Below are 16195 nucleotides of genomic sequence, written 5' to 3' on the forward strand. Positions count from 1 at the left end.
GGTCCAGTCACATTGTGGGGAGTGTGGCCAGATGTTAAGGACAACAGCCATCACAGGGGCCAAGAGGGAGGTGGGCAGCAAGACCCCAGTGTCCTTGGAAGCAGGGCTGAAGGCCTCGGCCATGCTTATTCCCTGCTGGGCCTGCTCCCTGCTGGAGGACCCACAGTCTGTGCACAAATGACCAGCACAGGCAACGGGAAAATGTTAAACAGATCTGACTGTATTTAACACAAAAATCAAACATGAACGTCTCCATGTGAACAGAGGCAGGATGACACACACAACAGAGGGGCCCCCCCACCCACCAGCACAGGAGAGACAATGGACAGAGGGGCTGACATAAGCCTGTTGGGGACCATGAGGTCACAAAGCCCCTCTGTACTGCAGCCACCCCTGCCCAGAGCCAGCAGGTGGCCCCCCCACCCCAGGCCCCTGCACTGCCACATCATTCCTGGGCTCCAACAAGCCACCCAGAGCTACCATTGGCCAGGGGTTCTGCCTGGCCCAGGGACGTCACCGGCCAGCTCACCTCTCCCCACAAAGACCCAGCCCACCAACCACCAAGACCCCCTTATCCTGCCAGGCGCCCAACCCCAAAAGCCCTAGAAACGTGCTTCCAGTTGGTAGCAGGGAGCCGCCAAGACCCCAGCTGCCACACCAGGGAGCACGGCTCTCTGGCTGAGCCACTGGCCTGTTCACCTCCATTGCCTGTAGCCCCCAGGCAACACGGGGCTCTATTCACCCAGGAACTGGATGGGAGCCAGACCCCTTTAAAGTGGGCACCTCATGGGCTCTGCTGACAGTTTATTCTTATGATGCTTCTACACACACAGACTCGAAAAATTCTTTGTGTTGTGGCCAGAACAAAATTACCAATTCAGTGCTTCAAAAACCTATAATCTCTGCATGAATGTCCACAATACCCGAGATGCAGAAACAACCCAAATGTCCATCAATGAGTGAATGGATACGTAAGATATAACAAAACACCCAGCGGAATACTACTCAGACATAAGCAGCAATGACGGTGCAGTCAGACAGGAAACAAATGATGAGACCAAGGGCTTGAACAACACAACAAGCCAAGGAGACGTGGTGGACACACACACAGAACCACCCCCAACAGCAGCACACGTGTCCTCGGGTACACAGGGACATTCTCCAGAACAGGCCATGTCAGGCCACAGAGTAAGTCTCAATCAAGTTTTAAAGAACAGATATCAAACTATCTTCTCTGACCACCGCAGAATCAAGTTAGAAATTAACAACAGGAAAGAAACCTGGAAAAATCACAAATGTGTGGAAATTAAGCAACACGTTCAAACAACCAATGGATCAAAAAAGAAATTACAAGAGAAATAAAAAAACACTCAGAGAGGAACAAAAACACAGCATACCAAAACCCAAAGGATTCAGAGAAAGCAAAGCTAAGTGGGAAATTGACAGCTATAAACCCTTTCTTTTAAAAGCAAGAAAGATCTTAAATCAACAGTCTAACTATACATCTTAAGATCTGAAACTTTGTTGTTGTTCAGTGGCTAAGTTGTGTCTGACTCTCTGCAACCCCATAGACTGCATCTCGCCAGGCTTCCCTGTCCTTCACCATTTCCCAGTTAGCAGAACGATAATAAAGATCAGAGCAGAGACAAACAAAAGAGAACAGAAAAACAAAGGAAAATCAGTTAAACCATTTTTGTTGAAAAGATCAACAAAACTGATCACCTTTCAGCTAGATGGAAAAAAAAGTGAAAGTGAAGTCGTGGACTGTAGTCCACCAGGCTCCTCCATCCATGAGATTCTCCAGGCAAGAATACTGGAGTGGGTTGCCATTTCCTTCTCCAGGGGTCTTCCTGACCCAGGGATCGAACCCAGGCCTCCCACATTGCAGGCAGATGCTTTAACCTCTGAGCCACCTGGGAAGCCCACGCAGTGGAAGTGCAGGCTTAACCAATGATGCCCCAGAAAAAAGAATGGCTCAAATTACCAAGATCAGAAATGAAAGTGGGAACATTACTCCTGATCTCACAGAAATAAAAAGGATTGTAAGGGAGCACTGTAAACAACTGTATACCAACAAACTGGATAACTGGGACAAAATGCACAAATTCTGTGTTTCCTAGAAACATAGAACCTACCAAGATTAAATCACTAAGAAACAGACCATCTGAACAGACCTGTAACCAGTTAGGTTAGTTGCCGGGCCGACTCATTGGAAAAGGCCCTGATGCTGAGAAAGATTGAGGGTAGGAAGAGAAGGGGGTGACAGAGGATGAAATGGTTGGATGCCATCATTGACTCAATGGACAGGAGGAGTTTGAGCAAATTCCAGGAGACTGAAGGAGAAGGAAGCCTGGTGTGCTGCAGTCCATGGGGTTGCAAAGAGCTGGACACAACTGAGCAACTGAACAAGAACAAATAACTAGTAAGGTGAATCAGTAATTTAAAAAAAAAAAAATCTCCTGACAAAGAACACTCCTGGACCTGAGAGCTACGCTGGTGAATTCTACCAAATATTTAAAGAAGAGCTAACACCAATCTTCCTTTTCCAAAAAACTTAAGAGGAAGGAACACTTCCTAACTTATTCCAGAAGGTAGATTTACCCTAATGCTAGAGTCAGACAAAGACACTACAAGAAAAAGAAGACAAAGGACCAACATGCCTTATGAAAAATCCTCAACAAAATACTAGCAAACCAAATCCAGCAGCATAGTAAAAGAACTATACACCATGACCAAGTCAGGTTTATTCCTGGAATAAAAAGATGAACCATCAATGCAGCAAACCACATTAACAGAACAAAGGGAAAAAAATGATCATTTCGATTGATGCAGAAAAGACACATGACAAAGCTGAAAATCCTTTCATGATAACAATATTCAACAAACTAGGAACAGCGGGTACCTGATCTGGTTTTTTCTCATCCTACCAATTCTGACACCATCTACCTGCAGGCAGTGGCAGACCCCATACATTAAGGGTTCAGTTCTACAAGACTGTCCTCCAACCCAACTACAGACACCAACCGCCAGTCCAGGCTGATGCCTGGGCTTCTGACCCAAAGGATCAGTTCAATTCAGTCACTCAGTTGTGTCCAATTCTTTGTGACCCCATGGAGTGCAGCACGCCAGGTTTCCCTGTCCATCACCAACTCCCAGAGCTTGCTCAAACTCAAGTCCATCGAGTTGGTGATGCCATTCAACCATCTCATCCTCTGTCGTCCCCTTCTCCTCCTGCCTTCAATCTTTCCCAGCATCGGGGTCTTTTCCAATGAGTCAGTTCTTCGCATCAGGTGGCCAAAGCGCATCAGGTGGCCAAAGTATTGGAGCTTCAGCATCGGTCCTTCCAATGAATACTCAGGACTTATTTCCTTTAGGATTGACTGGTTCGATCTCTTTGCAGTCCAAGGGCCTCTCAAGAGTCTTCGCTACAGTTGACAAGCATCAATTCTTCGGTGCTCAGCTTTCTTTATGGTCTAACTCTCACATACATACATGACAACTGGAAAAACCATACCTTTGATGAGATGAACCTTTGTCAGCAAAGCAACATCTCTGCTTTTTAATATGCTGTCTAGGTTTGACCCACAGGCTACAGGCTCTCAACCCCCTCCTCAGTTAGATTAATTTGCTAGAGCAGAGCACAGAACTCAGATTAATTCAGGAATAGGCAGAAGCAAGATACACCAAGGAGGTGTGAGGCTCTCCAGGAGTCACTCCCCGCAAATCTCCATGTGTTCACCAACTGGAGAGCCCATCCTTTTGGAGTTTTATGGAGGCTTCATCACAGAGGCACGATAGATTAAATCACTGGCCACCTGCCCCCTGCCTCTCCCTGGAGGTCACGTTCCAACCCTCTAATCTCTGGGTGTTTCCAGGGACCAGCCCCATCTGAGGCCCTACCCAGAATCAGCTGCTAATGAATGACAAGACACACCTATCACTCAGGAGATTCCAAGGGTTTCAGGAGCTCCCTGCCATAAACCAGGGAGGAGGACCATAAACACTTCTTATACCACAGGAAGAAACCTCCTCTACACAAGAAAAACTATACGTAAAAAACCCATAGGAAACACCACACTCAATGGAGAAAGGCTGAAAGCTTTTCCTCCAAGTACAAGACAGGGATGCCCAGTATCACCATTTCTATTCAACAAAGTACTAGAGGTTCTAACAGAGCAATTAGGCAAGAAAAAGAGGCATTATCAGCTGAAAAGTAAAATTATCTCTCTTCATATATAATACAGAAAACCCTGAAATTCCAAACAATGTTAGAATAAACAAATTCACCAAAACAGCTTAACAGCTTGTCACAACTAGAGAAAAGCCCATGCACCAATGAAGACCCAGCACAGCCAAAAATAAAATTATTTTTAAGAAAGAATAAAATACTTAACAATATTATCTAACAAGGAGGTGATAGACTTGTACACTGAAAACTATAAGACAGTGCTGAAAAAATTAAATGAAATAAATAAGCAGAAAGAGATCTCATGTCTATGGACCAGAAGATTTAATACTGTTGAGACATCAATACAGTGTTAGTCACTCAGTCATGTCCAACTCTTTGTGACCTCATGGACTATAACCTGCCAGGCTCCTTTGTCCATGGGATTCTCTAGGCAAAAATACTGGAGTGGGTTGCCATTTCCTCCTCCAGAGGATCTTCCCCACTCAGAGATCAAACCAGGGTCTCCTGCATTGCAGGTGGACTCGTTACAGTCTGAGCCATCAAGGAAGTCCCAATACTACTCACAGTAATCTAAAGAGTCAGTGTACTCCCTACCAAAATCTCAATTTTTTTTTTTGCAGAAAACATCCTAAAGTTCATATGGTATCACAAGGGATCCAGAATAGCCAAAACAATCTTGAAAAAGAACAAAGCTGGAAGACGCACATTCTCTGGTTTCAAATATTACTGCAAAGCTACTGTGGTGCTGCATACAGACAAGACATATGGACCAATGGGCCAGAACAGAAAGCCCAGACATAAACCCTCACAAGTTTGGTCAAATGATTTCCAGCAAGGGTGCCAGGACCATTCAATGGGGAAAGGACAGTCTTTTCAACAAATGGTGCTGGGAGAACTGGACGTACACATGTAACAGAACAAACCCAGAGCTTTATCTAACATCATGTGCAGAAGTCAACTCAAAATGCACCAAAGACCCTAGGAAGAAAACAAAGGACCAAAGCCTCCCCACAGGGGATTTGGCAACGATTTCTCGGAAGGAAAGCTGTGAGAAACCTAGACAGCATATTAAAAAACAGAGACATCTCTTTACTGACCAAGGTCCATATAGTCAAAGCTCTGGTTTTCCAGTAGTCATGCACAGATGTAAGAGCTGGACCATAAAGAAGGCTGAGCACCAAAGAATTGATATTTTTAAACTGTGGTGTTGGAGAAGACTCTTGAGAGTCCCTTGGACAGCAAGGAGATCAAATCAGTCAAAACTCAAGGAGATTAATACTAAATGTTCATTGGAAAGCCTGAAGCTAAAGCTCCAATACTTTGGCCATCTGATGCAAAGAACTGACTCATTAGAAAAGACCCTGATCCTGGGAAAGATTGAGGGCTGGAGGAGAAGGGGGGCGAAAGAGAATGAGATGGTTGGATAGCATCACAGATTCAAGGGACATGAGTTTGAGCAAACTCCGGGAGATAGTGAAGGACAGGGAAGCCTAGTGTGCCTCAGTCCATGGGGTTGCAAAGAGTCCAACACAACTTACTGACTGAACAACAACAACAAAACATGGAACAAAAGAAAAAACAAATTGGAGTTCATGAAAATTTTATAATTTTGTCACCACTAATGAAGTAGGGAAAAAAATCTCAGAATATGAGAAAACACTTGCAAATTGTGTATCTGATATGCTGAGTAGGTAGAGAACTTCTAAAACTCAACAACAAAACAACCCAGTTCAAAGCGGGCGAAAAACTTGAGTAGAGATTTCTCCAAAGAAATGGCCAACAAGAACTAAAAAGATGCTGAATATCACTGACCATCAGGGAAACAAAAATCAAAACCACAATGAGACACCACCTAACATCCATCAGGAAGGGTACCATCAACAAAACAGAAAACAAGCAGCACTGGGGGGGAACTATGCTGGTGGTCCAGTGGCTAAGACTTCACGATCCCAATGCGGGAGGCCCAGATTCCATCTCCCGTCAGGGAACTGGACCCCACATGCCGCAGCAAAGGGTTTGCACACCCCAACTAGAACAAGAGATCCCATGTTGCACAAGGAAGGTCTCAAGGGCAGCAACGAAGATCCCGCACAGCCCAGAGAGACAAGTGTCAGAAACGGGAGATGAGCACTGGTGAAAACAGGGGGCAAGGAGAGCCACTGTGCACACTACTGGTGGGATGGGAGATGGTGCTGCCACCGTAGACAACAGCACAGCAGCTGCTCAAAAAATTAAAAACAGAACCAGCATTGCTGTTGTTCAGTCGCTAAGTCATGTCCGACTCTTTGCAACCCCGTGGAGTAGAGCACACCAGGCTTCCCTGTCCTTCACCATCTCCCGGAGTTTGTGCCAACTCATGTCCACTGAGTCAGTGGTGCCATCCAACCATTTCATCCTCTAACTTAGGAATTCCATTTGCGAATATATACCCAAAAGAACTGAGAGCAGAGTCTCAAGGAGATATTTGCACACCTGTGTTCACAGCAGCATTATTCAGAGTAGCTAAAACACGAAGTAACCCAGGTGTCCATGATCGGATGACAGATAAACAGACTGCAGTCTGTCCATACAACAGAATATGTCTCAGCATTAAAAAGTGAGGAGAATCTAACACCTGCTCTAGCACAAATAAACCCTGAGGACATGATGCTGAATGAAACAAACCAGACACAAAAGAAAAAATCCTGTGTGATCCCACTTCTAGGAGGTCCCTGGAGTCAAAAATCATAGAAACAGATAGTGGGAGGGTGGGGGCCAGGGGCTGGGGGCGGGGTGGGGAGTGAGTGTTTCATGGGGACTGAGCTTCGGTTTGGGAAAATGAGAAAGTTCTGGAGATGATGGTGGGGATGGTTGCACAACAATGTGAATTTAGTTAATATCAACAAACTGTATAGTTAAAAATAGTTAAGATACTGAATTTACGTGTACTTCACCATGGTAATAAAAATTGGAGGAAAAAAAAGGAATGAAGTTCTGATACATGTTACAACATGGATGAACTTCAGAAATATCACGCTAAGTGAAAGAAGCCATCACAAAAGACCACATATTGTACGTTCCGTTCCAGGCAATGTCTACACAGGGTGACTCCGTAGAGATGGCACAGTCTGCCGGCCATCAGGGGCTGCATGGAGGAGCCACAACTGCTCGTGGGCTCAGGTTTTTCTTCCCAAATATGTTTCAGAAGCAGGCAGAGGTGATGGACTTACTAAATGCCACCGAATTTGTTCCAAGTGGTTAAAACAGTAAGTTTTATGTTAGGTGTGGCTTTATACAACTTTTCAAAAACCCAAGAGGACCGATTAAATTCAGGCTGTGGACTTGCACAAAAGGGGCTTTGCTGCCAGGAACACAGGCTTGGCAGGTGTGACACGGCCCTTCTGGCCAGATGCACCCAGGCGCCCCTGCATCTGCAGCATGTCCTTCTCCAGGCGGCTTGTCACACCGTCAGCCCTCCACATGGGGTCCTGACCTGGATCATGGCTGCCACCGATCCCTTCTCACTGACCACGGCCTTGGCAGTGAACAGAGACGCAGGTGCTAGAATCACACCCGTAGCTGGGCCGTGGTGGGACCACTGAGAGTTGTCCTGACTGCCCAAAGGAACAGTGTGGGCCGTCCTGACTGCCCAAGTGCAGCGTCACAATGGAGCCGGACGAGCAGAACTCAGAGGAGATGCCAACTCTCACTTTCTGTCCACTTTCCTCTCTGCCCAACCCCCACCCCACCCCCCACAGCACTGCTGGAATGTTCCAACACCACCGAGGGGCCTGGAGCCTTGGAGCCGCCCCAGGTGAGCATCTCAAGGACCTGCTGGCGAGCACAGACGGCACCACATTCCCCGAATTCCCACACAGGCACACGGCCCTGCCCACACGTTATCCCGTGTCAACCTCCAGTGGAGACCCCATGACACCAGGAGGTCACTGGGGTGCTTGAGTGCAGCCCCTACTGCCATCCCCTATGTGAGACCCCGGATGGGGCAGCATCCACATGAGGATCAAGCCAGGAGGGCACCAAAGTGGAGACAGAAAGGGCAGACTTGAGCCCTCAGGCAGCATAGCCAGGGCCCTGGGCTAAGCCAACAGCTGGCTCCTGCCTTGGGGATGCTGAGACGCAGAGGTGCTGGGCGTCCCTTGTGCCCTGGGCCAGCTCTGGCTGCTGGAGATGACTCTGGGCAGACAGTGAGCCAGCCTGTCACTGTGGCTGAGAGTTGCCCACAGAGCACAGTGGAAGGGACCTTGTCTCCAACAGGAGCATCTCTCTAATTTTACCTTTCTGTGTGTCTGAAAACACAGGTGAGCTCTACCAAGTGTGATGCTGCCCCTTCCAGGAGACGTGGGCACCCGGGCAGGAGGTCAGGTGGGGGCAGCCACATGGGGATGAGGACCTCGAAGCTCCTGTGCAACACACCCATCTCTGAGGCCCCCACCAAAAGGCTCCTCTCTGACTACCCACCCCACCCACCAAGGTCCTGCTTTGACGACATCCTTGCAGGTTCAAATATACTCACAGCAAAACTGCACATGCGCACAGGTGCCTCCCATCAGCCCCTCCCACTCTGGCTGGAAAGTCTCACCTGCAGGACTGGCTACTACCCCCCACCCCCACTTCTCTGGGCGACTCCCAGGCCTCAGAATCTCTAGGCCCCCTTCCCCTGCCACCTCTAGCTTTATTTACCATAGTCTGACACCAGCTAGGACCTCCTGGGGCTCCTCACACTGCCCCCTCAAAACTGCCCCTCACGCCTACCCCCATGACCACCACTGGGGCAGCACCTCCTGCTAGCCCCTGGGCTGCTCCAACCTCTTCAGGCTGCCTGCTCCCCTCCTGCCAGGATTCCACAATTGAGATGTTTCCCAGCCTTGCTGGTGCTCCTTCAGGGTCCCCTGTTCTCCTCGTGGGACCATGGGCAATCCCTGCTCACTGGCCACTCCAACCCTCAGTCTCAACAACCCGCAAACCTCTCTTCAGCCCTGATTTCTCCCCTAAATCCAGGAGTCACACACACAAGGGCCTACTGAACATCTCTGGAGGGGGTGGTGCACACAAACTCAGCCCAGCCTCTGCTGGAATCTGCTCCCACCCGTGCAGCACTGCTGCACCCAGAGCCCACCCAGGACCCCTGCCGGAAAGGGGCTGAGCTAAGTCCCCCATCACCACGGCATGCCCTCAGCCCCATGCCAGGGGCCAAGCACAGTCCTGTAAGCTTCTCTGTGCTCCAGTCAGTAGAGGCTGCCCTGAAGGACAAGGTGGACCAAACTGCCCAGGGTCAGGGGCCTCTGGGGTGTGGTCAGAAGCTTTTCTCTGACCCACTGCCCCTGGGACCTCACCTTCAACCCACAGACCCTCCACAAAGGAGAATGGGGCCAGTATGAGTCAGGACAGACACACAGGAGCCACATCCAGCCGTCCCAGCCAGGGTCCTGCCTGCCTGGGGAGGTCAGGGTGTTTCCGGGATGTCTCCTCATGGCACCGCTGGCCAAGCCGATGCCCTGTCCAGTGGTGGCACTGGTGCCTGATCATACTCAGCCAAGGGCAGGGGCACCAGTAAGAACCCCTTGTGAGGCCACACCAGCTGCCCACTCTGCCCTCACACACTTCACGAGGAGCACTAAGCCCCAGGGCACCCGGCTCCCATCCTCCCCTCCCTGGCATAACAGACACGTCAACCCACAACCAGGACATGCGTCGCAGGAGGACGGTACTCACTGTCTTCTCCAGGACAGGGCATGCCTGGCTCCTTGGGGATGCTGGGGAAAACTGCATGCAGAGAGAGCCAGAGAAAGAGTGAAGGTCAGTGACCACCGTGGCTTCGCAAGGAGCCCTGCGCTGAGTTTGACTGCCCACGATCCCCATGGCCTGCTCTTGCCAGATGATTATTAAGGCAAAACCTTGGAAACCCTGCACATGGACGGGCAATGAGGGCCGACCACCAGAACCTAGGCTTCCGTGGCCAGTGAGAGGACACCTCACTGACTCCTGACAAGTAAGAGCGGTTTTTATCCGGGATAATAAGAGCTAAGAGCAAAAAATGAAACCAAATTGCTTCCTATTCCACATTCTTAAATCCTCTGCATCCTAATATCTTAAACCATGACCTGTGTGGCTTCCGGTCTAACAAAGCACCCAAGTGCCCACCCCCACCCAGAGAGCGCCCACCGGCCGGCACTGACCGTGAAGGGTGAGCCCTTCGTCCTTGTGCTGACAGGACAGGCGGAAGGCCTCCTCCAGCTCCATCTGGGAGGACACAGTGCAGGGGTCACCTAGGCAGACGAGGGACACAGCTGAGGCCACTGCAGGCCCAAGGCAGGGGGGTTCATGATGGTGGGCGCCCAACTGGGAGCGCGTTGCTGCTGGTGACCGGCCACTCAGGGCAGAGTTGGCCAGTGCCACAGTGAGTCACTCCCCCAACCCAAAGGCCCAGGTCAGAACCAACAAGCCCCAGAATGGCAATGAATTCACCCACAGCTCCACATGGGGTGCCAAGCTGGGCAGGTTTCCTGGCCCGGGAGAGAATGAGCACCCTTCCTATCCAGTCCTAGACCGGAAGGAAGGGCTCCTTGTCTACTGAGGCTGGACAGGAGCACAGATGCTTGGACAGCCAGAGCCAGGACATCGTGGCCTGGCTTCAGCAGGAAGGGGAATGGCCAGAGGTCTGCCTGCCCCTGCCCTCCCCCACTCCCATGTCCAGGCTGAGAGCTGCTGGGAAGGCTCTTCTGAACTGTTTTCCAAACCCTCCACTATCTCAGACGTGTGTCTGGCTACAGGAAAGGAGGGAGGGAAAGGAAAAGAGAGGTGGACCCTAGGGCGCTGGCCACTCTCCCCTCCCCACTTCCCTGAGAAACCACAGTTCAGCTAGCAAATCACCCACCAGAAAAATCCAGAACATGAGGAAGGGAGTCAGGAAGGTCAGGACTCACACAAGATGGGCGGGGGGACTCCTGCAGCCTCTCCCCAGGACCCAGCACCAGAGCTGGCCTTGAGGGGAACCACCCCCCTCAAGGGACCCTCACCCCCGCCCCCTAGTGCCTCCATGACCTGCCACAGCCTCTTCCCCAGAAACAGGAAGCTAGTTAATTTGAATCAGCTTAATCCCAGAGCTGTCCACCTCCCCAGGGAAGGGGTTGCGCCCAGGTTTAGAGAGCCACTGCCCGACCACCACACCCCCCAGGCCCACCTTCATTGTCCACCCACTTAAGGGTGAGCGGGTGGCCCGGGTGCAGCCGGCACATCTCCCGCACCTCTGCGCAGAGCTCATCGAAGGTGGTGGCGGAGTCCAGGCTGGTGATGAGGAGGTCCCTGGGCAGAGAGGACACACAGGTCTCACCAGGGGGCACATTTAAGTCACATGATCAACTAACCAAGTTGTTGATCAAATACAGGAAGCTGTGTTGTCCCCAAGGGTATGACAGCTCCCCCCGCACCCCAGAACCACTGCCCACAGGCCATGTGAATTACACCATGAATGCCCTGGTGCAGAAACACCCATCCTGGCACCTGAACGTGCCTCTGAGGGGCAGAAGGACGGGGTAAGGGGCAGTCACCCAGGAGGGGTGGGCGCAGCTGGACACAGACTGTTCAGTTCAAGCCCACAGGCCTCATTACATCGTCCCACTACCTCAATGGTGCCAACAGGGCCACATGGTATCCAGGGTGTGGGACTTTTGAGAGGTGGGAAGTGGTGGAAGGTATGGGGAGGGGGACTAACTTATTACCCCAATGCCACAGCCTCTTGAAACCCTGGAGGCACCATTCGACAACTGCCTTTGGTAGGGCCACAACATAATTCCAGACCCAGTTTGTTGGGAAAACCAAGGCACAGAATGCCACTGCCTTTTATCTTTTCATCCACACTTGGGATATAAGACTGAAGACAGCCCAGGGATTCATGGTCAGTCTTTGAGAATGGCCCTTAGAGGTAAGGCAAGTCAGCACCAGGGAACACTCAACTCCTCAGGACAGGGAGGGAGAGGTATCCAACCCCCCTCCATGCACTGTCCCACATCACCTACCACCCAAAGCAGGGCTGGTGTTGACATGAGTAAACGTACATCTACTGAGACTCTGAACAGGAATCACACAGGATAAACTGAAGTTAGAGGGAAGTTTACCCACATCTGACACCACAAGGGTGGGATCCTCTGAAAAAAGTTTTGAAACACCCCCAACAAGAGAAACACAGGGTCCACTGAGCATTAACACCAATGGCTTCTGAATTCCATCAAACACGTGTTGACAGAGCATCTCGGTCCACCAGGTAACAGACCCAGGGCCACCAGGATCCAGGATCCATCTGCTGGGTGCCCATGGCAGCTCGTGTCCAGCCCATGGCTCACTCCCGAGGGGGTGGGGGGCACAGTTAGAACCTACCCCATCTGCTCAGACCCTCAGTGCCCACCCCAGGGCCCAAAGCTCACCACAACCTGTGGCATCTTGGCAAATGGGGAGACTGAGGCATAGAGGGGTCTCACGGCTCATCAGTGGGGCCCCCAGAGACCAAGCCCTCCCACACCCACCACATCTCCCAGACCTCGTACCTGTGCCACCCGGCATACCCATCAGTCCCCCTGCCATGGGAGCTCTGGAACTGAGTTTGCCACCCATCTATCCCGGGGTGGCAAACTATCTATCCCTGCCCCACGACCCTCACTCACAGTTCCACCCCCAGGTGGCAGCTAGTCCCCCTGCCCAGCGCTTCAGGGCCTAGAGGTCAGGTGGATGGCTCCCCAGTGGTTTGGAGGCAACCGACACCAGGCTGGACCCCTGGGCTCTAAGCTCGTCACCCAGTGACAGCACTTTAGCTCTTCCCTCCACCGCACAACCTGAGCACAGCGGGGAAAGGCCGTCCCACTCCCTGACCAGACCTCTGACCACCACCCCGAGCATCACCCCAAACCGGAATCAGGTAGCCTCTCTGAGCAAACAGCTCAGACAGAGCCCTGGGCAGGGGCAGCACCCACGGGGCCACCCAGGCCTCATATGCAGCTCAGGCTTTGAGTTCTGGAAACCAGGCTCAAGCTGGAGAGAAGATCCAGCCAGGTCATTTCTGTGATCTCAGAAAACCAGGCAGAGCAGGGTCTCCAAACCCAGCACACATCACCTGGAAACCCCCCAAAACACAGGATACCCCTGAAACTCCAGTGACCACACCCTCCAAAAGCCCCACTGGCGAGGGGGTGACCCTAATCTCAAGCCTCTGGAGGGCCTGGGGAGGAGAGGGGATGGGAAAGGGCAATTGCAGAAGCCATTTCGGGGCGGGGGGGCCCTGAAGACCCCTATTTTTAACAATAGTGTCTCCAGTGTATCTGACCCTCAGCTCCTGGCTTGGGTGCTTAAATAGAACCTCCCTCCACGGGCCACAGAGCAGGGACAAAATTTCCCTTGGACCTTGGGGTTTGGATAAGTGAGCGAGGATTCTGGCGGACACTTTCTGGAGCCTGCATCAGGTCTACCATCCCTGAGAACTAACTTTCCCAACCCAGGCCCCTTCTCAGGCGACAGTGCAAAGCCTTTAGGAAAAGCACTGAGAGGAGAGGGGAGCTCAGACAGGGAAGGGACAGTCAGCCTGGGGCAGAAAGGAGAAGGGTGGACACAGAAGGAGGGAGGAGGCATAAAGAGGTGGGAGCCTCAGTGGGGAGGAAAGAAGAGGAACCAAGAGGGGGAGGGGAGGAAGGGAGGGGGATGGGGAGGAGAGAGGAAGGGGCACAGATTGGAAGGGGAAGAAGGGGGAAGAAGAGGGAAGAGTGTAGGGTGTGGCTTCATCTTCAGGAACCGGACTCAACAGGTCACATTTCCCAAGGTAACCAAAGCACTCTCCAGGGCCCAAGCTTGTGGGGGGGTGGGGGTGGGGAGGGGCAGCTAAACAGGCTGCTCGGCCAGCACTCCCAGGGACTCCCAGAGCACTGCTGGGACACTGGCCGAGTCCACCTCCCCCTCCCCTCCCTGGGCGCAGTGCCGACTGGAACTCATCCCTGGGTGGAGGGCTGGGGGTCTGGTTCCCACCTGCCCTCTGCCTCTCCGGGTGTGGACTTCCTCTGGCTAAGGATCGGCTCTGATTTTCACAGTCAGTCACTAGTTGCTCAATCCCACGGTTCCCGACAGGAAAGAGGACTGTCTGATGTGTGACTGCTGCTCCTCCCTCTCGTACAAGCCGAGGCCCCAGGCTGGGACCAGCTGAAACCTCACCAGCTTCAGTCTGCAGTCTACCTTAACAGGCCAGAAGGTACGACCACTCAACCTCTTCAGGTGGGATGGCCAGTCACCTCCCCCCACACAAATCCTTATTCTCTAGGGCACCGCCACCAACTCCCCTCCCACCACCCCACTCCACCCCCACGCTCCCAAGGCTGCAGACAGCAGAGAGGGCAGGCGACCTGACCGACACCCCACACAAGGTGTGCTCTCCAGGTCAACAGCTGGGGCTCCCCAGGCCCTACAGCCCAACCACCAACCCCGCAGAGGCGACCCTGGGGGCAGCCGCCCGATTTCGGGGCTCTTGGAGACCAACAGGAGCAGAAAGCTGCAACAGCTAAATAGCCTCATTCTCCTCCAGTATCTGCGTGCACAGCGCTGCCGGCCGCAGCCTCCTCCACCCGGACCAGGGCTGTCCAGCGGCCAAGAATCCAGCGAGCGCCGGGGCCGGTCCAGGGGTCTGGCCACTGACCCTTGTGGACGTCGGTTCGCCCCATTTCACAGGGAGGCAGGTCAAATCCAGAGCACCGAGTGCGGACGGTCGCAGGGCCCCAGGCCCTCCAGGTGCCCTCTATTAGCGCGACCCCCACGGCTCACCGCACCTTCCCTTCTCCCGCACGTGAAGTGGTCCTAAACTGAGACATCTGGTCGAGTAAATTGAGAAAAGTTTAGAAAACCTCTGCTTTTAAAACCTGCCAGCAGTCTTCATAATTTGACGAAAACTTTCTTCCTTACAGGTTGTGGCCAACCTCCCAGGGAGAATGTCAACACGGGGCCCGGGGACGCGGAGAGTCTCAAGGTGCCCGTCTTCCGCGCCACGGGCCCCTCTGGGCAAGTTCCAGCCCAGGACAACCCCGTCGGGGCGGGGAGAGACCCGCTGACCCGAGAGGCAGCGGCGCTCGGAGCTGGGCCGGCGACTCCGAGCCGGGGTCGGGACGGGAGGGCGGATGCAGGCTGACCCAGCCTGCCCGCAAGCTTTCCCGTCTGTGAAGTCCAACTGAGGCCGATGCGCCCGCATCGCCTGGGGCAGTCTCTAAGCACTGGCGCTTCCAAAGCTCCTGGGACCCCCTGGGCCCGGAGGGGCCTCGCGGTCCCCGCCCTCCCGCGCCACCGCCCGCTGCCCCCAAACCTCGGCCTCCCGAGCGGAGGCAGTACAGTCCCCGACGGCCAGCGCGGTCGGGGGCAGCTTCCTGCGTCCGGCTCCGCACTCGGCCGCGCAGCCTCGACTCGTACGCCCCCCGCCCGGGCCGAGCCCCGCCGTCGGGCGCTCGCGCTCACCCGCTGTAGTGCGCCTTTAGGCGGACGCGGCCGCCGCTCCCGTCCATCTTGGGGCCCGTCCTGCTGGGCATTGCGCGCTCCGCCGGTCGCCGTCAGCGCCGCGCCCCGGACGCTCGGGCCATGGCGCGGGGCCCCAGCGGCCGAGTCCGGCCGCAGGTGGGGCCGACGGCGGAACGCGGAAGGGAGCGCGCGGCGCACGGACCGAGGGACACCGGTCCAGCCAACTCTAGAAACTTGGCGGCGGGCGGGGCGGGGAGGGGCGGGGGCGCGGCCGGCGGGCGCGCGCGGAGGGGCGCGCACGGAGGGGCGCGCACGGAGTCCGGCGTCAGGCCTCGCGGGGGCGGGGGGTGTCCGAACATGGCCGACCCGAGGCCCCGCCGGCGGCCAATCGGCGGGGCGGGCGGTCCCGGGGCGGGGGCGGTGGCACCTGCGGCCAATGAGGGCGAGGCGGGGCCGCCACCTGGGCCAATCCCCGGGGGACCCCGCAGCTGCGGCCCAATGGCGGGGCGCGGGGCGGACTACCTGTCGGGCGGG

General features: G+C 53.8%; 1 protein-coding gene across 2 annotated transcripts in view; it reads right to left on the reverse strand.

The window, feature by feature from the left end:
• PRKCZ (protein kinase C zeta) overlaps positions 1–16054 on the reverse strand; it is a 100671-nt gene extending 84617 nt beyond the window's left edge. The window contains exons 1-4 of one of the 2 annotated variants that reach the window (XM_069545814.1): positions 15662–16054; positions 11370–11491; positions 10366–10455; positions 9902–9952 (exon numbers count right to left, since the gene is read on the reverse strand). In XM_069545814.1, the coding sequence (XP_069401915.1) occupies positions 9902–9952; positions 10366–10455; positions 11370–11491; positions 15662–15732 (334 nt within the window). In that variant the 5' untranslated portion in view covers positions 15733–16054. The remainder of the gene's footprint in view (positions 1–9901; positions 9953–10365; positions 10456–11369; positions 11492–15661) is intronic. The other variant, XM_069545815.1, reaches the window with a different exon arrangement.
• Between the last annotated feature and the right edge of the window lie 141 nt (positions 16055–16195).

The sequence above is a fragment of the Ovis canadensis genome, chromosome 12, assembly GCF_042477335.2.
Source record: "Ovis canadensis isolate MfBH-ARS-UI-01 breed Bighorn chromosome 12, ARS-UI_OviCan_v2, whole genome shotgun sequence".
Lineage (NCBI taxonomy): Eukaryota > Metazoa > Chordata > Mammalia > Artiodactyla > Bovidae > Ovis > Ovis canadensis.